Source organism: Ischnura elegans, chromosome 1 (assembly GCF_921293095.1).
Source record: "Ischnura elegans chromosome 1, ioIscEleg1.1, whole genome shotgun sequence".
NCBI classification, from domain to species: domain Eukaryota; kingdom Metazoa; phylum Arthropoda; class Insecta; order Odonata; family Coenagrionidae; genus Ischnura; species Ischnura elegans.
This window is the reverse complement of record NC_060246.1, coordinates 114,945,627-114,973,310: the sequence shown is the minus strand read 5'-3', so window position 1 is coordinate 114,973,310 and position 27,684 is coordinate 114,945,627. Positions and strand designations below refer to the sequence as shown.

The 27,684-nt window shown below is 38.1% G+C and overlaps 1 protein-coding gene and 1 long non-coding RNA gene across 3 annotated transcripts; both read left to right on the top strand.

Annotated features, from left to right (window-relative positions):
• The first annotated feature begins 151 nt into the window (after positions 1–151).
• LOC124168472 (multifunctional protein ADE2) lies at positions 152–20,591 on the top strand. 2 transcript variants are annotated; one of them, XM_046546751.1, is made up of 8 exons: positions 152–283; positions 3,971–4,183; positions 4,856–5,034; positions 9,656–9,860; positions 14,344–14,543; positions 14,724–14,874; positions 19,039–19,197; positions 20,049–20,591. In XM_046546751.1, exons 1-8 carry the CDS (start codon positions 271–273, stop codon positions 20,207–20,209), a joined length of 1,281 nt encoding a protein of 426 aa, XP_046402707.1. In that variant the 5' UTR covers positions 152–270; the 3' UTR covers positions 20,210–20,591. The 2 variants fall into 2 exon arrangements, with proteins under 2 accessions (XP_046402707.1, XP_046402699.1); XM_046546743.1 differs by lacking the exon at positions 152–283 and having other exon boundaries at positions 3,937–4,183.
• Positions 20,592–25,004: 4,413 nt separating this feature from the next.
• LOC124168453 lies at positions 25,005–26,997 on the top strand. Its single transcript, XR_006866938.1, has 2 exons — positions 25,005–25,253; positions 26,091–26,997. It is a non-coding gene; the product is annotated as an uncharacterized LOC124168453 (long non-coding RNA).
• The last annotated feature ends 687 nt before the right edge of the window (positions 26,998–27,684 follow it).

Here is a 27,684-nt window from a genome sequence, read left to right as displayed (position 1 = left end):
TCAAGGCTAAAACAACGTGGATGTGGAATGAGTAGTCAAAGGAATCTTCCCCGATAACATGCGTGATAGGTGGAGAGCAGCAAGTTGCTGAACATGCTGAACCAATCACTTGTCACGAAAACAACGCGCGGGAGGAAGGCTCGCGAGGGGTCTTTACATAATATATGTTCCTCGGAAAACCCATTTTCGCCCTCAGTTGGAGTTGAGTCGTTAGCTTCGTAGTTCATTGGACGTATTGTTGTGTGGTTGGGCAGTGATTATTCTGCTGGGATGTCGCGCAAGGGTAAGTGAATCATATTAAACGCCTGCCATTTAGACATATATCCCATCAATGATGCGTTCTTTGTTGACAGACGTTTTTATGCTCGTACTACAAAGAATGATACAATTAACCATATGTTTTAGCTGGAGGAGGTAGTCCATATTTTCTTCCGAATTTTGCTCACTGGAAATTATACTCAAGTCGTCTTAATTAATTCCGTGAAACGTATTTCACGACATATTATTTCTTTGAGGACGTTACACTAGTGTGCTAGTTGGCTACTTAGGCTGTATATATATGTCCATCCGGGGCACGTCCTCGTGGTTTGAGTTTTAGGAAAATCATTCTACTATCATTAAAAATCCCGAGTGTGTACAGCTCAGGTTGGTTTTGTAGCCTTTGATGCATCTCTCTATTCACATAATGGATATTTCAGCAGCCTAAGATGGTTTCATTTTCTCCATAGATTCTTAAGTATCGTCATATAATTCACCCTCCCACCGGATTACTACGGACTTCAGACCTCCCAAGGTCGCCCCTTGTTAGCCGGCTGAAATTGGCCTCTTAATTGCCTTCGTTGCTGGGCGAAGTAGCTGTAGCCCTGCGTTTCCTCCTTTGCTTTTGGTCTTATGAAATCACCCTTTTCTCTTTTATTTTTTTCTTGGATATTTATTAGTATTGCATACTAACTTATTGCTTCCCAGCACAGAACCATAGGTTTTAGAAATAATGCTGTTTCTAACCCTGTTCACGGGTGATGCTATGCCCTCGGTCAAAGGGAGCAAGGTTATCTCTAATCAGGGCCCCTTTATCAATTAGGCACAGTAGGCACTGTGTCTAAGGCCTACGAACTTTTCAAGGGCCTACGAAAGCCAAAACATAAAGTGAAAACAAGTTCAGAATGCCAGTAAAATTTAATAATGTTTGTATTAACGTAACTATATATAACCATGTGAGGTGATCACCTGAGCAAGTCAAGCTGCAGTGCTGTTAACTTTTCGGCTCTTTGTCTTAGCAAAGTCACATATGACGTCCTCAAGTGTCATTTCCCTCATCAAATCCTTTTCAATTGAAAGTAATGCCAGGGAGGATAGTCTTGTTTGTCCCATTCTTTAGCGAAGATAATTTTTTATCAATTTTAGTTTAGAAAAGGAACGTTCCCCTTCAGCACTTGTTCCAAAAATTGAAAGATAGATCCCGAAAGTTGTATTTACATTTGGAAAACTTGTCACCAACCTATTCTGTATTTGTGCTGTAAGCATATCAGCCACAGTTTTCTTGTCAGCAAACATCCGTGAGAACAAAGGAAATTCATCAGTAAATACCTAGTTCCAGATCTGATGGGTACATCTCAATTAGTGACTTTGCTTTAGAAACTGTTTGATCAGTTAACAGAGATCTGTGCAGAAGAAGGTTGAACCTTTCATGTAGTGTTGTGTGGGCTGCTCGCCGTTTTCCCATCTCAGTAATAAGTCTATCTATGATTACATAAAAAGACAATACGGAATTTTTCACTAGGACTCATACCTAAAACCTAATCATTATCATCCACAACTTCATGAAATTGGTGTCGCTGTCATTTGCATTGTGTACATTCTATATTGTCCGTTTGTGAGAGCTCTTTTGCTATACCTTCGTACATTTCAAATTTATCGCATGTATCATGAAAGTTAAGAACAAGACTCATACAAGTTGATGATGGTCATTAACTCAATTCCAGACTCCTGTAGAGCTTTTTTGACAATATCAATTTTTTGGAGCAAGTCTTTCCAAATCACACACATTAACGCTGTCTCAAAATAGTCCAACTTCTTTGTGAGTGATTTGGCTTCATGGTGCTGGTGGTTGACGTTCGTTTGTAGCAACATCAGACGATGCTTGTCGAATTTCCTTATAATTGGCATAAAAAGCTCGAGTAGCGTCACTGCGTACTAACTACCTTGTTGCTGATAGCCCTTGCAACATAAAGGTTTTTTTTCTTTCAGGCACCTTTCAATTTTAACCATTGCTACGGTGAAAGCGAAAAAAACTTGTAGACTGACTGAACAATAGCAAAATAGTTGACTGCAGCTGAACAGCTCTCCACAGCAGATGAGCCTACCAAATTTAAGCTGTGGGCAGCGCATGGCACCCACTCCGCTAATTTATTAATCTCTCTAAATCTAACTTGTACTCCAGAATAAAAATACACTCGTATTACTCGCATTGTCATAGGACTGCAATCTGCAATTGCCGATATCTATACCATGAAGTCTGAGAGTACCCACCAACTGATCAAAAAGATATTTACCATTGTGTTGTTCAATTGGAATGTGTTCCTTTAGAAAGGGATCAAATTCAGCTAAATGTTCAATGCAACCAAGGTAATTTCCATTGTTATAACAGCTATGTAAATGGCTGTCACCGCGAAAATTTAACCCTCTTTCAGCAAGAAATCTTATCACAGCAACTATTCCCTTGAGAACATCAGTCTAGTATTTGCACAATTTTTGCTTCTCCTTTAGCAGTTTTTCGTCAATTCAAGATGTCTGTTGATATTCTAACATCCTTGACAGAGCAGCAATGTGATCCTTCAACTTCTCATGTGATGTAATCCTTAGGATGGCGTTTTTTAAGTCATCAAAACCATCAATAAACTGATTTGCTAACCCAGTGTAGTAGCCAAACAGCGTGCACACTTTACCCGTTGAAGGAGAATAGAGAAGCCAGTCTCGCATGGCAATATCACCATTTTTTAACGTTCTGGCAAAATATTTTTTGTGTGCATATCTGATCTTGTCACCAAATTGTCTACCCTTTAATGTAAAATATGATGTTAAATTTTGTGAAGGAAGATGTTCAGTATAATTTCTTAGATGTCCAGTTATCTCCCAACCAGCTGAATCACTTGAATAACTACATTCTTTGTCATGCAGCTCATACTTCAAACTGGCATCTCCGACTGACCCTAATAAACAGTCTGTAGGCAAATCAAACACAGCAGCTTCAGCATGACCCATAACAGAATTTGCAGATACATAACCTTTGTGACACTTGTTTCAGTTGCTTCACTTTTTTCAGCACAGTCCAGCAGCATTATTTCTAGTATTGCGGGATTGTTGATGTCCATTGTTGCTGAAGAAGAAATGAAATTTCATTATCACTAGTATTACTAGTTTTACCAGTAATGCAATCAGTGTCTCTGCTCATAAATTGCAGCAACGAACCCCAAATTTTTTTGCTTTTTTTTTTTCTCCTCCTTTTTCTTCCGTTTCTCAAATCCACTCTTGTGTTTCCTCTTGTGTCCATCAGACATGGTTATTTAAAAGTACTTTCGTCACTTGTTAAAAATATTTAAGAAAAAAGAAGCACACGATTAACGATAAACAACGAATGTGAAGCGCATGATGTAACACCGGAATTACTGCATCATCACTGCATAGAGTCTGCATAGAATGATTAACAATGCAGAAAGTTTATTTAGATTTCAAATCGCAAAAAGTGCAGGTGCATTCTTGAAAAAATATTAAAAATGAAGTCGGGGAGGGCCTACGACTTTGTAAGTGCCTAGGGCCTACGATGACCTTAAAACGGCCATGTCTCTAATATCTGCTGATGAATTAGTTGGATTTTTATGAATTCAATGCAGGAATGCAGTCTTATGAATTCACGTAGTGTCTAATTTATAATTAATTCACGATGATTTTTTCATGAATTTATTCTATACAGATGCTCCAGGAATCAAACTTGGTGGTCTCGTGATTGAGGGTAAAACTAAACGAGTATGGGAGATTCTGTCTGAGGAAAAACCGTCATTGGTTTTCGTTGAGTCCAAGGATCGCATCACAGCCGGAGATGGAGTTAAGGCCCATGACCTTACTGGAAAGGCCAAAATATCGAATGCTACGAATGCCAAGGTGTTTCAAATTCTAAATGCAGTCGGTGAGTGCTGATAATTGATTCAGAAGTATTTCTATATGTCTAGTAAGTCATAAATACATGTGTTTGGGTTATTCCTCTCCTGTATCCTGTCATTGGTGACAAAGCATCAAAGATGCTTGTCATTTCTGCAAATAATTCCTATTCTATAGGTTTTTTTATGGAAATATTACCTTAATTATTAATTTTTATTTGGTAATTCCTATGAGGAAATAATGCGAAGACTGGGAAGTGGGTTAACTTCCAATCTTATGAATTTTCTTATCTGGAATGCTTCCAACAGTTTACTAAAAGTTATCACTAAGGGAAAGATGGAAAAGTATCTGTTTGGAAAAAGACTTACTCCATTGTCTGGTCTTTGTAATTTGAATTCCACAAACTCTGATCTGGGGTTAGTATGTTCAAAGAGGCTATTTGTGATGTGTTGAGTTATAGAAAATGAAGCCTTAAAATTCATAGACCTGAATTTTGGACACACCCACTGTTAACTCGGGGAAATCTAGTCTAATCTTAGTACCTCCCTGTTTAGTTCATGCTCTTGCTTATTTATGAATATACCTACTCATGTTGCTTAGGATTATGTGTTTAAATAACATATATGCATTGCTTTTTGGAGTTGTGGAAAAATTGTTATTGTGAAAGTTGACATGAGCTCTATTGCATTCTTTTATTCAGGTTTGAAGACAGCTTTTGTGAAATCAGCTGGCGACACTGCCTTTATTGCCGAGCGGTGTCAGATGGTGCCTATTGAGTGGGTTTCACGAAGAGTTGCAACAGGGTCATTTCTGAAGCGGCATCCAGGGGTCCCTGAAGGATACCGTTTCAATCCACCGCTTCAGGAAACCTTTTACAAGGTTTGCTTCCCTTTCCATGTATCTTTTAATTAAGGTCACTTCGAAGGAATGTATTCATGGTAATTGGACACCTCATAATGATGATTATGTATCAAAACTTATCTCACTTTAAAAAAAGTGGTGGTATAAGTAATATTTATCCAACCAAGAAACCGTGGTAAATATATTTTGTGATCAAGTTGATTATTTTCTTGGTTTAAAATTAATGAAGCTACACCTTAAAGTGTACATGCTCCACAACTTACAAAAATATATTTTTCAGCCTCAATGCCAATACTCTGGCAAAGATTTCTGTGTTTTCTCAATTTTTTTATGTGTAAATGTGAAATGCTGTGATTGTTCTCAGATGCAAACTATTGACAGTTTACTTTAACAATTTCAATGCTGACCATGTAAAACTCAAAATCATCCCCCGGTGCGGCTCTCATTTTTTAATGCAAAATGCATAACTGGATGCCAAAAGAGCTGGGAAAAATAATGAAACAATTTTGTTAGTTATGAATGTTTTTATTTATGACGTGATATCACGTCACCCGCACAGCGGGATAGACACGTGATGCTGGTTGCATTAGGTCGGCTTTTTCCCTGTGCCATCGTTTTCTTTCAATTTTTTTTCTGCGCTATGTGTCCAAAAAAAACACAAGGAAAATGAATGTGTAATACTCTACTGGTATCACCATTGGTATTCTGCCACTAGCTAAAGGGAAATTTTTGGTTTAGATGGATGTAATGCAAGTTATAAATACAGGGAATCGCTGTGAACAGCTGTTTGGTTGGGATGGTGATTCCGCGCAAGATATTTCGGCATACTCCTTATACTAGTAATACTAAGTATTGGGGTAGGGTGCTAGAATATTGAATAATTTCTACATTTTCTTCTCAAGCTACTATTCCTGTCTCAAATTCCTTTACTCGTTTCTTGTTTTCAGCTCCAATTCCTTTCTTCACATGCGACTACCCGTAAGCATAAGATATTTAACGAAAATGGTTTTCACATACCATTATGTAGTCCCTTCACTGCAGGTGCTTGAGGTGGTTGTCACTCTGCTTTCGAGATTATTTCCTGACGGTGTATTAGGGTGTCTCTTGACGTGCACCACCCCTGTCGGCTGTTCTAAGGTTGATGGGGGTACGGAGATGAAGCGAGGGGTGATAGTAAAATTTAGTCGGTCAGCTAGTAAGAACTAGGAATAGCTTTTTTGGGAGTGCCATCGGTGCATCAAAAAGATGGGGAAGGTATGAGGAAAGATTTTGTTGACACATGTCCTTTTTGGGTCATTGGGGTGGAGATTCCGGTGCCGAAATAATGATGGATGTGGAAACAGAAATAATCAACCCATAACTTCCTCATTGCTATCTTCTGAACTCAAGCCAATAACATATTTTTGCAATATGATGTGACCGAGTTACAAGTGAATCCATAAAAACTGGAACTAATAGTATTTTTAAGCAAACATCTCACAAGTAATCTTCATTTAGGCCACGTTTCATGGTTGTAACTACAAATATTCTGAGAAAATCTGAAAATGATGTTTATTTTTACGACTATAATATTTTTTCATTTGGTGCATAATAATATCAATTCGAGTAAACCAATCAATAAACGTATTGCTAGGAATAGATTTGCAGCATCTATGCCCCTTATTACGTACCCGATTACCGAAAGCAACGATTGCGTTTTCTTTCTAATTACACGAGGGAAAGACTAATTCCATTGTGCTTGGAAATCTCTAGTTACTTCTTATTTATGTAAGAGCCCTAGTCTATTGAAAAAAGGAATCACATGACATGAAAAAAAATTATATTTACCCAAAACAAATTCAACACAATTGAAATGATGACCATTTTCAAATTATATATTATATACAACTACGTACAGTCATGCATGTTTTACCAATGTAGGAAATACCTCTCTCACAAATTTTATAACAATATATTTAACCTATAATACTATTTGCAATATATGATACAAAAATATATAATACTTATATGTAATAATAGAGTGCTTGCACCGCAATAGTGCAATACTTGCACCATCAATACTTCTTTCTGCCACCTTCCTCTTGGATGAGTTCAGGGAAGTGAGATTGAGATATTGATGGTAAAAGTGGCTTGGGATAAGGAATGTGGGATGGAAGAATAAAGGATCTAATGACAGAAAGACATAATTTATAAAGGGAAATCTTTTCGGCGGGTTCACGATAGATGAAAAATTGTGCGTAGCATTCAGGAAGGAATTATTATGGAATCAATGGAGGAGTGAAATGAATCTAAAAGTGACGGATTTTTTTAGAGGAAATAGTCAGGCTAAAGGCATAATGCTAAAGAATCGATCACGGCTCATGTATTTCCGAAAGCAAAGCAGGTCAAACAAGATAGCAATGCTCCATTAGTCGGATGTATTGTTTATAGGAATACCTACCTTGTGAAATATTAGGCCTATGAAGGTGAAACTCTTCATGTGTCAATTGTTTCCAATTCTTAACCTATTCTTTCGGAGATTTTAAGAAAGTATGTCTGTATACGAAAGAGGGTGTCTGGGAAAAGGAGACGCAAAAAAACACTTAGGTCGTTGGAAGGGGGTGGAATGGTGAGAGCTGGGTTTTCTATGTTCTATGTTTCATTTACTGAAAAGGATGTTCGGATGGAGAAGGACTGACGGTATTGTTAGAGGGTTCAGGGAAAGAATAGGACAAAGGGGATGGGCCAGGGATTGACATAAAGGGATCGGGCATAGAGAGAGGCAACGGGGTACCTGACTGTGAGGTTTCAACCTCCTTCCCACCCTCCTCCTTGCCAATTTCTAGCTCGGAATCTTCAGAGAATGCCTGATCCCGCTCTCTTCCAGGAGCTCCCACTATTCCTTCTTCGTGTACATTCGCCTAGAGAAGGTAGAGAGCTAGGAAGGAAATGTTTGTGTCCTTGCGGAGGTTTCCTCCCTCGACGTCGATGGCTGCAGGTCCTGATGTAAGGTCGAAGACTGCTGATCATCTGCAAAAGCTAATGAATAGGGAATTTCACCTCTTTCAGGCGGCATCGACTACCGGCCAGCATGAAAAATTTACTGTTTTACTCCTCGCTTCCATATGCATGACGTGATATCACGTCATCAGCACCAGGGGATAGCGCACCATGACGTGATATCACGTCATCAGCACCAGGGGATAGCGCACCATGACGTGATATCACGTCATCAGCACCAGGGGATAGCGCACCATGACGTGATATCACGTCATCAGCACCAGGGGATAGTGCACCATGACGTGATATCACGTCATCAGCACCAGGGGATAGCGCACCATGACGTGATATCACGTCATGCTGCACTCAAGGTGTTAAAATACAGCTTTTTTAGCTTTATGTTGTGAATTTTTGGTATTTATTTCATAATTGCATGTTTTTAAAGAATTTGAATGATAGTGGAGCCATGAAGAAGTACCCTGTTTTCTGAATTCTCCCTTTTGGAGCCCTTATTAATTTAGAATGAATGGCTCTATTGGAATAATGTCATATCCATGGCTATATAGTGCTTTCTTGGATGTAATTCTATGTTTTTAAATTGATGGACTATACTTAAAATTAGCTATTGATTAATGAAGAAACTTTTTCTCTGCCACCTTAGATAGTTAGGCGGTAATATAGTCAGTCTATACAAAGTCTAAAACTGTGTTGTTTATTGTTAATTGCGATTACGGTTTTAGCAAATTTTTTGCCAAATGAATTGTTAGGTAGGTGCGCAAGGTTTTACTTGACATAATGGTTTTGTGGAACCTAAAAAGTGATTTGAGGCATTTTTCCGTGTAGAACTCGTAGTTTTTGTCGTCACTTTTTTCACCATGTTCACAATAATTTTGGTTCCTGTAACTGCAACGATGTTTCAGCGATGATGATGCCCAGGCGACGATCGCCCGATCTACCACCGTATCGAAGCCGAAAAGCAAGTGCGGGAAGATACAAAAATGGAGAAGGATTTACGTCACTGCTGCTATTGTCGTCGATGAAGACAGGAACTCGTATTTATGCCATAGTTTGGCATTCCCATTGTAAAAAATGCCCCAGAGAGGATACGCTAAAATTTTTATTCACGTAGGAATTGTGAGATATAGGAGCCGATATTCACTTTTTACATTGTTTCCTATGGGATATAATGTTTCGATTAATGTCATTTCGTTTATCGTCACATTTTTCAGGAACGGTAAGTGACGTTAAACGAGGACTCACTGTATGTAACTAAGAAGAAGCAACGAATACCGATAAAATATAGCACATGTTAGTGAGCATGTAAAAGAATGGTTGCCTCGTGACAGCCACCGTTTGGCTTACCTTGAGTTTCATTGGTGCTGTAACAATTTGTTAATTTTATGGGGAATTTTTTCTTTAAATTTTTTGGTTGCTATCTGATTTGTTCGCTAAATATGGTGTTCATAATCCAAGGTAGTGCTGCATTTGTATTTTTATTGTGCACCATGTTCACGAATAATGCACAATGCATGCTCTGCAGCTTGATTTACAAAATGTCTAATGATAATTTCTTCTTGGTTGTGGTTTTGCTTGTTTTTACTGGGTTTACTGATTTGATACTGTATATCACAGTGGTACCTGATTTTTCTTTTGTTAACAGGATGATGCCAATCATGATCCTCAGTGGTCGGAGCAGCAAATAATCTCCGCTGGTTTCTCCTTTAATGGAATCACCATTGGTAAAGATGAGGTAGACTACATGAGGAGAGCCACAATATGTGTATTTGAGGTGCTTGAGCGTGCATGGAAATCAAGAACCTGTGACCTGATAGATATGAAGATTGAATTCGGAGTGAATGATAAGGGTAAGTGTAATATCTTGGAATTTTTTTAATGTGTGAATAAAAATGCATATTGTTTAAGTTTTTTTTGTAAACTCTTGATACATATGAAATCTTTGGGATCTAAAAATTGGAACTTAATAATATTGAATTATATACTTTCAAGCATTTTTGGTAAATCTCAAAATATGTTTACTTTGGTTTTCCTACAATAACATGTCTTGAAAGAGTGAATGCAAGCATTATTGGATGTTATTTGTAATAGTTTCCTTCAATAAATTCTTTTGCAGTAGATTTGAAAGCATAAGTTTTCTTAAAGTATGTATTCAGTCTTGTATTTAGTAGAGATGGGCCAGTTCTGGTACCCAGTTCTCGGTACTGATGGTTCTTGGCCTGCGGGACCGGCATCAAGAACCGATCACATGAAGTCGGTACTTTGGAACCTGCTCATAACCATGGCGAGGATTTGAATTCGGCGCCCACAGCCGAAATGGTCTGCAGCATATATTAGGCTAGAAAGTGAAAAAAAGGTTTAAAAAAACACATTTAATACTTTCCGATTGCATGGCATCCAACTATTTTTTTCTCTTGAGAGTTGCTCACTAACACTCTGCAGTGAAAGGTTGGTCAGTTTATCGCTCTCGCCAAAATTGTAAAATTTCCGTAGCCGCTTTGGATTCTTTCAAAGGAGCTGACCTTTTGCCGGCTGTTGTCCTCAGCACACATTTCCATTCGGCCCAGCGATGAGCCATCTACGGCGTGAAATACAGACAATGCTTCATTGAGGCTGCTTTCAGACAAAAAGACTTTTCGCTGGGTGCCGTTCACGTGAAATTCAGGAGGCTTTCAAAGGAAACGACTCTCTTCAATGCTGTGTGCCATGCCGTGAACAGCAGCCGGCAGAAAATCATTTAGTCTGAAAGTTATCTCTCGATTCAATTATATGCGTTAATTCTTTGACTTGCGAATGTGATGCATTCCGAGAGCTTGTTCGTAAGTTGGGAAACCTATGTAAGGCATCAAAAATTGTGGTTATCCTTCCAAATGCAATGCATTACAATTGTGCATTAGCTCACAGCTGCTTAGTTTATCCATGGTGTTGCTGTACCGGCTTGTTCAGCAGTTTATTGTTGAGGTCATGAGAACTGTTACAGTTGTCTATTAAAAGTAAAAATTTAAGCAACATCGCAGAGTACAGAATATATTTTGAACTGACACACAAGTTATGACAAATTAACGAATTATGTCGTCAGAAGTTGGGGGAGTGCTATGCTAAAATCTATGAAGTATGTAAACTGTGCTCCAAGCATATTTCACGCTGCTCTTCAAAATCAATATCGACCACTACTGTTTTCAGTGTACGCCTGTGTATTGCTGCAGGCAATATTTCTGCCAAAAAAAGAATAGATTAGATCCAGATAGGGTAAAAGTGTTGGATTTTTAAAATTAGAACCTAGAGAAAGAACCAGTGGCTGCCTGATGTAATGTGACATTTTTTGATCATGCATTCATTAACAACATGTTGTTTAAACTTTTTTATTTGGCAAATCTAATTATGACTACGATCTTAAGTTTTCTTATCCTTGGAACCGAATATCGAGAACCGAAAAAATTTAAGAACCGACCCATCCTTAGTATTTACGTGTTGTCCTGTGTTGAATGTAAACAAAACGTACATTGTCCTATGTTGTTTTATAAATGACATTTCAGAACCCATGGTCGGGCATGAAAATTTATTGGCACAAAAAAGATTCAATCCTGTTCCTGCCTAAGGCCCTGTATGAAGACCTAGAAAGGGTATAAAGGTTTCTGATGCCAAGGCATTCTGTTCAAGAGAAGGGTGACAATACGAGGGTTGTACCAAAAGTAAGGTTCCCATATATTTTACAAATACAAAACTTTGTTTATTTATATTAATTTTCTCATTGTTGAAAAGCTTACACTTTTGATTATTTTTCAACGTAGTCTCCATTGTCGCTCTTGGAGCGTTTGCCTCCTAAGAGTTTTGTTTCAGGGGTATAATGAAATACCCGTGCTTCATCTCCGGTGACGATAAAGACCAACAACTCCTCCCCTCGCTAAAATTGTTGAAGATATTTGCGATCACAGTCAAGGCGTTGCTGCATGTGTCAGTCAGTCAGCATGCGGGGGACCCAGCAAGCACACATCTTGCAATAACCCAACGTTTCTGTTAAAGTTCATTCAATTGTGCCGTGGGAAGCTTCAGGAATTCAACAAGTTCGCGGACAGTGACCCTCCAATCTTTGAGCAGCTCACTGTTGATCTTCTGGACAATCCAAAACCGGCGGTCTTCCACTCCGTTCTTTATCGTGAACTTCCGTGCAGCCCTCGGCAAAAGTTTTGCAACATTTACGGACGTGCTGAAAGGACATGCACTCTTCACCATAAAGTTCAGTCAGTTGCTGATGAATCTCCGATGGCGATAACTTCCTTGCAAGGAAAAATTGGATTACTGCTCGTTCCTCATACTTGGCGGGAACGGGGATCATCACTTTCATTGTTGACAGTTGCTAAGCCAATAATGAGCGACACAGTGAATCGTGGACTGGCGGACTCGAAAGTAGGGGAACCACTGCGCACGGCAATGTTGTGGGATTTAGCCTAGCACCTTCGCTCAACATTGTAGCTCATTGGGAACCTTACTTTTGGTACAACCCTCGTATTTTTTAGTTAAGAAGCAAAAATAGTATTGTAAATTTCATCTGGCCATGAATGACCAGAAGATATCTGGCTTCAGATTCATGAGAAATCTATTCTAGTGTTGATTTGTTTTTTTTGTACATTTTTTGTTCCCCCTTATACCTTAGTAGCTGCAATAGGTTGTCGGGCATCCCTTCCTGCAGCAGGGCAATACACCAACTATGCTTCATAATGTCATACTCTGGTATGCCCAAAACTATCTCCCCAATAAATACCTACAGGTATAATAAAATCAAATCAGTACACAAATAAAATAAACTCATCATGAATGTGTCATAAAATTTGCTGTCAAGGTTTTTGACCTTATTTGTAAAATTTACTTCCTCATGGGGACTGAGGACTTGGTTTGCAAGTTCAGAAAAAAATTGTATTTCCTGAAGTTAGAGTTGTAGTTTCAAGTTTGCGGAGCATTAACTTAGAGTTTTTATTGGCATAACAGTTTCTCGTGGTATTATTGTGACTTTGTACTATCGTGCTTTGTGATGTTAAGGGTTAGTTAGGTCAAATATTCTATCACTGACTAGTTCTGCTGGTACTTTGTAAGGAATTCAGTGATGTTCAATGGTAGTATGATATTTTTGTTTTGGAGTGGAATTTCTTCTATGGTTGTCAAATTGTGTTAACCCTAATACGGGCAAGGTGAGTCTCTTGGACTCATCGCATCACATTTTTGAGAATTTTATTATGTTATTGAAATGTCAGCATGTTGTAAATTTTTTACTTCTACTAGTGGTATATTTCCTATAAATTAGAGTAATTCAAACTTCTTTCGGAATCAAAGTAACTTAGAAATCATTTTTTTCCCAGAATTCCCAAAAATCCGGGCAAGGTGAGTCTGTTTGCACGAAATGTAAAAATTAATGTGCATTTTACAAATATTTGGTTTGAATTGTCAAAATAATGTAAAATTATCACTAAATACATGTGACGATAAATATTTTGTATTTTTATGTTGTGAAAACAGAAACAATTAGTCAAAAGAGTCCACTGTCCTCGCTGTTTGACTATGTATGAAATTAATAAGTAATGTAAAGCTATTGTTAAACAAATAATAATCAATTTTATGTTAAATGATTCTAAGGTGCACAATATGTACAAATTGATGTGAAAAGTAATATTTTTCACTGTTTAATAGTTTAAATTAAAAGCAAAAGTTAAAAGAGTCCATTGGACTCACCTCGCCCGATTACGTCAGAAAAATATGTTGCCCGTATTAGGGTTAATGAGATTAGAACAGACTAACTCATCTTGGGAACTATCTACACCAATTATGTGCAGTTGCCCGATGAGATTTGTCTAATTTGAATGGCATTTTGAGGAAAATCATTTTGCAAATGTTTTCCATGAGAAAGGAATTGGCAGTCAAGTATTGAGTTTCATTCTAAACTGAAAAAATTCAATTATTAGATTATTATATTTTCACTGAATGTTCATTGCATGAGGTTGTGATATTTCTTAGGGAATCGTACAATTGAACTGTTCAGATTTTTCTAGAGCATTACCTATCATCACTGTGGTAACAGAACATTTTAACTTTTCCTTTTATTAGTTTGTTGCTGTCTTCACTGTGACATCATAGCTATTTACTGCTTCCCTGATATTTATTATTTTGTAGGAGATATTAATGTTCATTTTGTCTTGCAAAATAATTAAAGAAATTATCTCATTTTGAAATATCATTAGTTATTATTCATAATTAGTATAGACTTTCTTATTGGGTGAGGGAAGTTCCCTAATTTGTAACTTTTTTACAGTCAATTAATAATAAATAATTTCTTTATTTCAGGGGAAATTTTGGTTGCTGATGTTATAGATTCTGATTCTTGGCGTCTGTGGCCATCTGGAGATAAACGCCTGATGAAGGATAAGCAAGTTTACAGGAATATCGTTGGTGAAGTGACTCAGTCTCACTTAGAAGAGATCAAGAGGAATTTTGAATGGGTTGCAGAGCAATTGGACCACCTCGCACCCTCTCCTCATTGCATGGTAAATTTATTGCTCTACCTTCTTTTGTTGCTATGCTTTGAAAATTACTTTTACGCGTGACCTGATGGAAGATGATGACATCATTACCAGGCTTTGGCAGTAATGTTGTATTCTGCTCTCTTGTTATCTTTGTTAAATGTGTCTGTTGTTCATTCTGTTTACATATTTCTTTTCTTTCAGGTTGTTATCCTAATGGGATCTCCATCTGATGAAGGCCACTGCAAAAAAATAATGGACTCATGTCGTGCCTTGCGCTTGCCTGTACAGATGCGAGTTACATCTGCTCACAAAGGAACTGCTGATACAATGAGCATTTTAGCTGAATATGAAGGTATGTTGTGACTTAAGTGCATGTTAAGTACCCAGGGTGGTATCAATGGCCTCCATTGGAATCCAAGCAAGGTCTACTTGGTCATATATATTGATAAACTATGTCCAAAACAAGGCCAAATTCTTAATTTTTAAGGCTTTCTGTTTGTTGGGTGGTTGTTCAATAAAAAATAATTTGTGAAGTGTAGTTTTTGGTACTCTTCTTTGGTAATCTTTTAGCCTCGAACATTTATTGTGCTGTGCCTTCTTCAGTGTAACTTTTATTATAACTATTCTGCTGAATCATGCTGGTTTATCTCTGTTTGAGTCTGACCTAATGCTGTTCATTCTTCGTGAAAATGCAATCTTTGCTGATGATGTCATTTAGCTCATCATTGTTTTTTCTTTTGACAGTCATTCCATGCTGGTGTGATGACAGAATTGGCCTATCAGTGCCCTCTGTTTTTGTAATGTCTCTGTCCACTGAAAGGTGGATGTACATATTTTTTTATTATTAAATTAAAAATGAATCTCACTGTCCATGTTTTTAAGCAAGCTTTATCATTCATCATTCTGATGAATGCATTTAAGGAGGTTAAACATAGAGTTTTTGTATGCATGTATATATACTAGAGATGTGTGAGTAGTATCCGCGAATACCTCGAATACTAGAAAGTATTCGATATTCAAGACTTCGAATAATTATGCTAAAGATACAACCTCGAATAACTCTAATACTTTGAATTTCCCGCCATACACTGTCGCACGCACGTCATTGTTAGTTGACTCGGAAAAATGTAGAGAACTCTAGTCGTTTAGTGCATACAGCACCATTTTAAGCAAGTTGACGAACTACATCAAATTCGAGGATTAGAGTGTTGAAAAGACTTCGACGTGGGGATCCGAAAATGATCGGGTGAAAAAATCCGAAAATCCCCGGTTTCCCACACCAGGAGAACCTCTGTGTCGTGGGATAGTAACTACGTAGCACAATTCCCAAAACCGCTACCCCCTCCATCTATCAGCCCTCGGCCCCTCCTATGATGCTTTCCTCCTCTCCGAAATCAAACAAAAGGCCCCAGCTTGCACAGGGTTCGTATTATGAAGACCATAAATCAAAAGCTTCAAAAGAAAATATCAAGTTACAGGAGAGTAATAGAATCTGGTTTCACCCTTCCCTCTTTCTGCCCCACTGACCTTTTCTGCCTACCTGCTTCGAAGTTCCCCATTTCTGGAGGTCAACTGCTGCATGGGTCATCTATTAGCCAAAAAGTTGTATAACAATGACTTTCAGCAATTGATGTTACACCTTTATTGGATCGAAATATTAGTAATGTGCGCGTAATTTAAAAAAGAATAAGACCAAACACGATGTATTTCTGACTTTATTTAAGCATTTTACGCAAGGAAATAAATGTCACAATACGACGGAGACTTGGCATTCTGGCAAAACTCGATATCCTCGCAGCTTACCTTCTCGGAAGTAGATGCTGTATTTTTTTCCGAAAACATATATCAAGTGATCTCTGCATTCTATTCGGGTTTTCACCGCGTCAGTTGTGTTTTAGTGACAACAGTTTCGCTGACATTGCAGTCAGCATCTTCAGGTCGAAGGTGAGGTAAATTGGAAAATTTTTTGCCTTATATAGGCAGAAAATTTTCCGCCTTATATAGGCGGCGGCCTCTTCATCCTGCTGCTGCTCTCTCATATGTCGGTGGTTGTCCATCTCTCATTGTTGGTCTCAAATAGGTTGGTGGTCGGAGATTCCTTTTCCATGCGATAAGCAGGCAGTAGCCTTGATCCCTGTTGAAATTTGCTGGCATTTTTGCTATCTCAATAGCTTCTCTGATAAGGCGAGGGAAGTACCTATTTATTTTCTTTATATTATATTTTTTCTTTATATTTCTGGCGTCCTCAAACAGTATGTTCTGTCCAGGTTCACTCCAAGCATGCTCAGATATGGCTGAGAGTTGGTGCTGTTTGTTTTTAGTAGCCCTTTGATGTTCCTGCAACCGGACTTTCATTGATCTGCAAGTCTCGCTGATGTAATATTTACCGCATGGGCAAGGCACTCGATACATTCCTTCGTAAAGGTCCATTGGGATTTTGTCCTTCACTCCGGAAAGTTTGTCAGGTATTTTTGTCATGCAATTGAAACGTGTTATGACGTTGTGCTTTCTGAGCACTCTGGCAATCTTTTCTGATCTACCCGCCACAAAGGGAATTGTGGCGTATGCTTCTGGCTCCGGCCGGCTCTCTTCCTCAGAGGTCCTTTTCAGGTCTTTGTTCTCCTGCTCCACAAATCTTCTATTCTCCATACTTCTGCTGTAGCCGTTCCTTCCCAGCACTTCAATGAGATGCTTCTTCTCCGCAGATAGTGACTCGGTGTCTGAGATGGCATTGGTGCAATGTATTAGTGTTGCCACCAAGGAGATTTTTTGCACTGGGTGGTGATGCGAAGAAGCGTTCAGGGCGTCTTCTTTCTCTGAACGGCAAGTCCTGGGAGCCCATTTCTTCTTTTTACCAAAACATCCAGGAAGGGAAGTTGACCATCATGTTCCATTTGCGAGTTGAGATGCTGTAGGAATTTCTGCAATTTTTCGGCACCATGGGGCCAAGTGATGAACGTGTCGTCAACGTATCTCAGCCAGAGCTATGGTTTCTTCTCGTACGACGCGATGGCCTTTTCTTTGAAATCCTCCATTAAAAGGTTCACTACAACTGGAGATAGTGGCAACCCCATAGCTGCCCCATCAGTTTGTTCGTAAAATTCTCCATTCCATAAGAAGTAGGAATTCGTTTAACAGTATTCCATTAATTTGGGAAAATCATTCGGGATTCCTTCAGGGATGAGTCATCGGATGATATCCACTGATTCTTGGATAGGGACGTTTGTAAACGGAGACACCACATCAAAGCTGGCTATGATGTCTTCGTTTGTGACCGAGACCGTATTAAGATTATCAATGAAATAGGATGTGTTCTTCACATGCGATGAAGTCCGTCCAACGTATTCCTGGAGTGATTGGGCTAGATATTTGGATAGCCAGTAAGTTAGGGGGTCGATTTGACTCACAATCGGCCTGAGAGGTACGTTCTCTTTGTGGATTTTTGGTTGGCCGTATAGTCTCGGTGGTTTTGCAGCCGAAGGTAGGAGGCCTCGTTGATATTCTTTTGGAATGGATGAACTCTTGATGATGGTTCAGGTGTTTTCTGCCTATATAAGGCGAAAAATTTTCCGATTTACCTCACCTTCGACCTGAAGACGCTGACTGCAATGTCAGCGAAACTGTTGTCGCTAAAACACAACGGACATGGTGAAAACCCAAATGAAATGCAGAGATCATCTAATCAACGCCACAAAAATCTTCGAACCTACTCATATATCAAGTTACAATTTATGAGTTACGCTATAAATCTCCATTGTCACAGTCACAGAGGAAGGGATAATTTTTTAGGATATTTAGTTTCTCCCTGTCTTATCTCGTGAGAACTTGCTGGCCTGATAATAATTGAAGAAGAAGAAAATCCGGTGGAGAAGCGCGTATATTTTGCAAAACGCCTCGGATTGTCCGCTAGCACTTGACAGTAGTAGTGGGGGTAAAGCGAGATACCTGTTGAAAATAAGAAGTTGGATGAAGCTGAGTATCAGATGGGCGTGCTGCTGAAATGGTGTTTGGTAGATAAGAATGTATACATCAGACAGAAATCAATCGTAGCAGTGTAAATGCCGAGGTGGCATGCAATCATTTTTTTGCTAGTTGGTGTGTCCCCTTAGTATATATGAAAGAGATGTTAGTTGAATCAACTATACGCCCAAATTGTTTCCATAAAATTAAAATATTCCATTAATCAGCTAAATTCCTGTTTAATCCTGTAAAGGAAATCACAATTATTCGCCAAAATCTTGGGTTTCCTGCTGCATAGGCAACTTAGTCAAATATTCCTGCATTCATCATTTTTTTTTTTCATCCATCCCCTTGAAAAACGATAGTTCGACGTTCCACTGTGTACCGTTTTATTTATTCATTCATCAAGTGAAATAGAGGGAGAAACATACGTTTAACAGGCTTTGCGCAATTCTAGTATTCAAATATGTATTCGAGCAATGAATTAATATTCGAGTTCGGGAAATCTTCTATTCGACCCATCTCTAATACATACATTCTCTTTTTTCTCCAATAGGTTCAGGTATGCCTGTTGTTTTCATAGCAGTAGCTGGCCGTAGCAATGGTTTAGGCCCAGTGCTATCTGGAAATACAGCCTTTCCAGTCATCAATTGCCCTCCTGTTACCGCTGATAATGTTGATAGAGATATATGGTCATCTTTGTGTGTCCCTTCAGGTGAGTAGTTGGTTGTTGGTCCTTGTGCTATGTCCTATTCTAGCTTCAGGGTTGTTATGGGTCCAAGAAATCAGGGGAAAGAAAGGGAATTTGAAATGGTTCCGAGAAATCTGGAAAATTCTCCTCCCCGGTACCCGGTAAAATTTGTCATAGGGATCAAATCTAAAGAGTTGCCATGCTATTGACTGACTTTGTCTTTACTTATTACAAATAGAAAGGTCTTAATTTTCCTTGGAAGTTTTTATTGTTTTTTTTCAATTTCTGTGTATTCATGTTAAAGATATATGTTTTTAAAGCAATTTAAATATAGTTTGGAATTTTTTTATAGCCTTCTTCTCTTCAACAATTGAATGAAATGTTGGATCAGTGTGTGTCAGGATCGGGAAATAAGGAATTTTGTCACGGAGAAGTTGTTGATTTTGCATTTCGGAATCTTGTCAAAGCACTCAAGTTTGTAGCACATATTGCCTTCTCAAAGTACGAAGTTTTACTAGAACTCCCCATGGATGTTGTAATGTTTTTTTTTAAAGATGACAGTGGATATTATCACATAGGTCAAATTGGGTATCTCTTAGGTATATTTAAAATTTGAAAGATTCTTAAAAGTTTCATGATGAAGTTTATATTACTGGCTGGCCTTAGGTGATATGCATAAGAATTCTCTTATTCAGCGAGTATGGGTTTTAGACATAGATTCAAAGTAGGGGGTGAGGACCTGAATTAATTTTTTTGTCTTAATGTTGTGGGCAGCATGACTATCTCATTTATAACTTCCCATGTGTCCTATTGCGAAATATATTGTCACTGAAGGTGGGTGGATTAAAAGTTTCTTTAATTCTTGTTTGCTACAGGCTTGGGATGCACAACAGTCATGTACCCTGAAGCTGCTGCTTTAGCCGCTGCACAAATTCATGGCCTGCACAATCATATTATTTGGTCAAGTCTGAGGGTTCGCCAGCTGAATACCATTGCTTCTCTTAAGGCTGCTGATAAGGTGGTGCGAGAAAAGTAATATAGATCTTGGCCACAGTTAAGCTTGAATTGAATTGGGTACTTGACTTATTTTCAAGTTTTTGGTTGTAACAGAATGTTGTTGGAGAAGTGAAATTTTACAAAGAACATATCAGGGTTCATTGCCACTACTTTGTAGTGGCTATGAATCTAGTGATCCCTCATTATGATTCCAACAAGATTATAATACATATGGAATATTTTGTTTTCCTAAATATTTTTTATCATTTATTTCACTGTTACTACATATTTTGCATCTTTTATACAAAGCAGAGATTATGCTCAAATATTTTGTTCTCCACTTTGTACTGTTGATAAGTCATTGCAAACAATATTTTAGAAAATCATTTTCACTAATTGCAATAAAGTGTCTTGAGACTGAATTGCTGTCATCATTTAAGCCAAATAAGTTTTAAACTTTGTTATATTTAAATACTAAGTTCAAAGTAAATGTATTTTCTTAAATAAAGGCTGGACAAGAGAGAGGCATTCCATCTTTCACCTGGCCAATTTTGTAATATATCTCGATTATACCATCAGATATTTGAAAAGATAATATATGGGCTTTCATGTAGGGGGCATGATCATATATAAATTATATTATGCAGAGACCTGGCGATTCTAGCCCAAGATAATGATGTTAACCCTATTTAGAGAGATAAGAGTGTCTAGTACTTGGGGAATGGGCATAAACATGTGAATAATTTTTGTATGAGGTTAGCAATGATATATCTGAGGCCTGTGATCCACATGTCCCTCAAATGACATAAAAAATTAGAATTTGACATGTTTCAATTTAAACAGTGATATTTTGTACTACATGGCAACATGGAAAACGTGTATGATTGTAGGATGGAACCAGTTGAGTCCTTGCTCACCATCAAATCAAGTGCTTTGCCCCCATTACCCCAACTAATAAATGAGTCTGACCCACTTCTCGGCAAAGCAGGTACTGGGAAAAAGAGCAGAAAAAATGTAAAACTTATGTAGTGCCACTCAAAGGGATTGCAGATAGGTGTGAAGTACATCTTCCCTGACTGCACCTTTGCTTGCACCCTTGTTACCTGGACTTCACAAAAAATTTATGATTCTTGTTTTCTTATTGCTCAAAAAATTATTATGGTGTGTAAGATGTGCTTGGAGTAGTTTTTTGCCTGTAGGTAATTTGCAAGATGTTTATAGCAGTTATTCACAGGATTTATACTGCTGGTACAAACTCATTGCTTTTAACCAATTCTTCAAAGTATGTAACTCTTTTAAGTTTAACACTTTCCTTAACGAAGACGATAACTTAATTTAATTCCTTGTGAATATTCAGTACAGTAGCTTGATTATTGCTGGAAGTACACTCTTGTTTAATAAAGAGTTAACGAGATGAAGGAGAAAAATTATTAACCCCAGAGTTGATGCTTGTGTGATTGAGTAGTTAAGCCCAGCCACCTTACTGAGTCATAAATGCATGTACATGGTTTGGAGCAGTCAGAGAACTATTGGCTATGGAAGGGATCCAACTGCATTTCTTGAGTTTAGAGGCAAATATAAGATCATGAGTATTCTAAGGAACTCACAATTTTTTTTATTTATGAGGGTTGGGTTAAAGTCTTGAGAAAGTCCGAGAGTTGCTCTCTTCCAATTAGTATCAAAAATTAATTTTTCCCAGTAATTAGCACTCCTGGCAATTCAGCTGTTTAAGTTTCACCCATCATATGATATTATTGTTGTTGCCAATTGTAGTTAACAACTTTCATTTATTTTTCAAAAATGAATAAAAATGAGTTTAGTGCAGTGACCAAACACTTGATTTTGAAAGGATTAGCGGCGAAAAAAATTGAAGCCTCTATGAATGAAGTACATGAGAAATCTGCTCACATGCTTGTAACTACCTATTTAATATTGGGTAAATTAATTTAAAAGTTGCCGTGCATGGAAAAAAATTAATTTTACACCGGACACCCTGCGCAGAGGATTCCACCCATAAAGTGATTGACATAATCCAAATATGGTTCAACAGATGCTGCCATTATATGGTGGAATTTCGACATATTTAAATAAAAGATGGTATGTAACACTTTCCACAATATTTTAATGCGTACGATGTGTTTCGGCTCACTGGAGTCATCATTTGGTACAGGACACAGGTCTTAAATTCTCTTTAGTTGTATCTTTTCTCTGTCTCTCCACTCTATACACCTGTCACCCACCCCTTCTTCAAACACGTGACATCCTCCCCCACCCCTTTCTCAAAGATATAAAGGTGATGTTTAAATGTAAATCAGTGTATTGTGGAAAAGTGCTACCATCTTTTATTTAAAATGTGTACCCAAGTATGGTTTTATAAGTGATCAGCGAATCAAAGTTCAAGATCCAATCAGGCCAAGGTCTAATGAGACCAAAGGCATATTGCTAGGCACTTTAAATTTGCAGGAAAAGTTGGATGTGAAAACATCTTGGCGAGATGGGGGCAGCATTTGCTCATAGTGGAAAATGCAATGGTGTGATCAATTTTGAATTTTGGTGCTTTTCATCAATATTTTGAGGACTTGCGATAGTCAAAGAGTCGATACGTAACAATTGATGCAATGTGGATTTATTTATATGCCAAAGTACTGTCAATGAAATTGAGTTTTGTAGGAGAACAGGCTCTTAAGCAGGCAAAGATGGTGAAATAGGCTGGGCAGGTTATGGCCACGATCTTTTGGGATGCATGCAGAATAATTTCTACGGGGATTACCTACTTAGAAAAGGGAAATATGATTACAGGCGTATATTGCACGTCATTATTGCAATATTTGATGGAAGAAAACCATGAAAGCACCCTCCTTTCAAACAGAAAAAGTTCCTTTCAACAAGACAATGCACGGGTGCACACCTGAGCTGTTACAGAATGAAAGTTCCATCTACATATTACAAAATTCACAGTATTCATTAGATTTGGCCCTTTGTGACTTTTTCTTATTCGCTAACTTAAATAAATGGTTCGGCAGACAAAGGTTGGGCAGGTTAAGAGGCGGCCATCGCCTAAACAAATGCCTATTTTGAGGATAATACAAAATTATACATTTTGGACAGCTGTAAGTATTTGGAAAAATGCTTAGAAAATTAATAGAGTAAATTGGTGACTAATTTGAAAAATACATAACAACAAATTGTCCCAAATTAATTGTTTTTCTATCTTTTGCTTAAGACTTATTTGTCGACCCTCGTATACATATATGTATGTATTAGTAAAATGTAATTCAGTACTGCAGGAGGCTGGTGAAGGAGCAAATTCTTTTTCATTTAATGAGCACATATTCCCTGCTCATATTAATGTCAGTAGTTTTCAATTATATATTTATGTAATTGTATTGCATCAGCAACAGCGATTTTACTGCCTAGTGCTGCAAATTCTAAGTTGGATGGAATTTTATCAATGTGGTGATACTCAAAATCATGGCTAATCTCACCAAAATATTCCATAAAAAGTAACTTACTTATTTCCATACATGGCAGTGACAGATCTTAGTCAAAGTTGGAAACCCCTTGGGTGTCCAACTTTGATGTAGATAAAATGGTAATTTTATTTGGACCCCCCACTACTGCTGGGAGGTTACCCTCCATGAGAGGATGTCGCCCTGTCCCTTTCCTGGACCCATCACTGTGCCAAGGTATAGAATCTGACGGTATAAAACTAGCAATAAATAAATTGAAAACTATCAAGGTTCAAGTTTAGTGGGCAGAGTAAATGTTTATGTCAGGTTAAGGCCATGGAACTCGCACTTACAACATCAACATACATACTGGTCCCTTTCAGGTGATCACTAGTCATGAATACGTTTTCATTAATTATTAGTGATCTTTCAGTGATTATTTTATGAAGCGTATACATCCCCTTCTCTTGGCCCCTTACAGGGTGTACTAGGCAATTTGTGTTGAACAAGTGACATGCTCTTTTCAAGGGTTCTGTTTTGTGCTGACTGGTCTGATTGAGATAAATATGTCATATATAGAGTACTTCAATCATTCACATGACACCTTAAGCTCAAAAATACTCGCAAATAAATTCATTGGTAAGGAAAGGAAGGGATAGTAACAAATATATAACGTCTGACATACCTTTTGAGGTTTCATTGTCGGGAGCGGGTCATATTTTTGGGTGGGTTCATCAATTATCATGGTGCCTTGGTGGTAAACAATGCATCATACGTCAACAAAAGGATGGAGGTTTCTGTGGTGTGATGAAGTAAGTAATTTCTGGTTACTACTGCTTTGGTAATGACAATAGCTTCTGTCTGTCTTCTGTGACCAGAAGATGCTGTACGTAGTGCTAGCAAAACTATCATTATTAGCACAGCAACCGACATAGTTGTAACCAGAAATTACGAATTTCACAGAAATTTTGGCGGTGGTCCAGTACATAATTTAATTCCAGGCTGATAGGTCCACAGGCTTCAATGGGATAAGAACCCCTGTACTGAAAAGTATATAATGTACCTACTCCTTATACTCACCCTTATTCTTGATACTTTCCTCACACTATACACTGACATCCGACAAAAGATATCCTCGGTAATTAATCTCTCCATACAATTCTTCGGTCTTTTTTATCTTCACATGTACAGGAATATTATCAAAATATTAAGGGCCGTATTTTTAAACAATACTCTTATCGCCGGAGTGGGATGAGAAAGAGTTGTATCTCCACCTACTATTCGCAGTCAAGAACGTTCCTACAGCAACACCAAACTCTTCCTCTTCGAAGTAGTGGGTGTTGAGTTGATCGCTGAAATTCTCATATCTACGTCATGCTTTGTGTGACGTTTGCTGCCCACAGTTCATTGCGGCAAGAACGCATCAACAAAAAGAAGATCGCTTTTATTAATAAAACTGGAGGACAACAAGATGGACAGGCTTACAAGGGAAGAGACGAAGTTGTTGATTGGCGTCATAACTAGCGTCTGGAGGTGTTGGAAAGCAAGAAGACGGATGCATTATGGAAGGCGAAGAAGGCGAGAGCCTAGTTGAATGTGCAGGACGAATTTAATTCAAACGAATTTGTTCGGAAGGTAAGTATGTTTGTTTGGAAGTATGATGGTGATAAATGCATTGTCTGATAGTTGAAAAGATTTTTGTTTCAATGAACAATTAATTATGAAAAATGGTTGCTGACTGATCGCTAACTATTTATCAAAGTCATAATTTTAAAACTATCTATAAATTCGGAGACATTTTCATGAAGAGCCATTCTGCGATTGCGACTATCCATGCTCGGCAGTTCGCGAGACAACTTGCTCATTTTCAACAAAAATCTAACATAACTCGTGTAAGTCTGTTGGTAACATCGACGTAGCTCATTCTAGGTTCGTAGCTAGTTCATTGGTTTTGGGGTTTAAAAACCGGTGAAAAGCTATAACTTTTTTTTAGATTCTTTGCTGAAATCCTCATAAAGTGCACTTTGGTGGTAGATTGCAAAAAACCTTCGTGATTATGTCGCGGCCAGAGATTTTCCACGAAACGTATTTCCCTTCATTTCCAATACAAGATTAGACGTGATTCGCGCCATGCGATACAAGTAAATCTTATTTTCCTGCGCCGAAATCAAAAGCTTCACAACAATAATTCCAAGTTAATGGAATGTTAATGGAATTATTATTGTGAAGCTTTTGGTTTCGGCTTGTAGCGGCGGGGTAGGGGTAACAATTAAAACGACTCCGCAATGGTGGCGGAGTTGCTGTAATTGTTATTTAGTGGCAAAGTAAATAAATTCGTGAATATACGTAGTGTACGTGTAGCATTATCAATTGTGGCTGTAGTGATGGATATTTATTTTTGGTTTGGTTACAAGTCCAGTGATATATTTTGTCGTAAATCTCAATGTAACGGATAATTTTTCTATCTCACAGCGTACCGCCAAGCAATTGAGGAAGAGTTGCGATAATATCAAGATGAGGAAACGGGAAGAGCTGGCGAATGAAAGGCAGGAGATGATGAAGAGTGGTGGCGGACCAATGACACCCACCAGTAAGGAAGATTTGCCACCAGAGATGGAAATAGCCTCGCCGTCCGTCTCCTACTCTCCGGCGAATGCTGGGGACTCTGATGCGTTGGCGGTCCCTAGCGTTTCCCCGGTGGGTAGGGATGGGACCTTGGATTGTTTGCTTCCTCTCAACATTTCTGAGATATCAGGCAAGTTGATTAAAAAAACGGGTATGTTCCTATCATTATTAAAGGGAATTCCTTAGTGTTGCACTGAGATTATTATCAAGTAAAATATTATCATGTTGCATCTGTCAGTCAAAAAATATAAAATGTGTACAGTACCATGATTGTGCTTAAAGGAATACAACTTCGTTAAAGAGAAATTGACCTGCATCATACTAGCCTTTGTGTATTGTGTGGTTATTTTTCTGTGACCTTTATAAAATGTCATTGCATATCCAATATAATCATCATGGTTGAAGTTAAGTTGAGTTACTTGATGCTATTTCCAGGAATTATGTCACATGATTTTCATTAATCAACGTTATACTTTCTTATTTTTCCTCTGAGTTAAATGACCACCATCGAGAGGAAGCATACACTCCGAGGATGCAATCTGCAGGGACTTCTTGCAGTACAAAAAGGGCATAATTAATCAGGGAAGCGGCCATTGAGAAGGAGATGGAGGCTAGGCTGGGACTCATGGCATCTTACAATGAAAAGTAGGATGCCATCCAGCGGATCCGGAAGAGGGAAGCGGAGATTGCTTGTGCTATTAAGGAGCAGGAACTTGCCAATGCCAAGGCTGCTGGAAACATCATCCATATGGAGGAGGAATTTAAGAAGTGTATCCAAGGCATACAGCTTCAAACAGAGGAGGCGAAGTTGAAGCGTGTGGTATTTGTTATGATATATTTTGCTTGGTGTTGCTTGTGCTTTCATTTTAAAATTCTCCATTATCTTGATGTTTTTAAAGTCATTAGCAAATGATTATCTGACAAAGGTTATTCAGGGAAAATATATTCATTGCAATTACCTAATTTTAGGGATAATGAAAACAAAATAAATGTAGTTAGAAGTTTGATGCACGTTTCAGTTTGAGCCTCTGCAGAATAGGCAAATTAGTGATGGGAATTCAAACTTAAAATACTGGTACTAGCCTTAGGCTCAGTTTATGGAGGCTTTCAATTTTGAAACCCAGTGTGATAAAATTGAATCCATGCAATGCTCTTTGAAATGAATTATTACAAATGAAGATATTAAAAGCATGCGAATGATCATTGTGTTTGCATATGGATATTAAGGTATAATGCATGCTTTGAGAGACCTAATTATGCCTGTATTATTGCATGGAGCTTATATGTATCATATGCTTATATGCCACTTCTTTGCAAGCTTTCAGATACTCCTCTATGAATTCCTCCTCTTCCTTGACATTGGTCAGCTCCTGCTTCTCTCTCCTGGGCTGCTGGATACCTCGATGTCATGAAAGATGCCATAACTCTGCTGCCTGCTTCT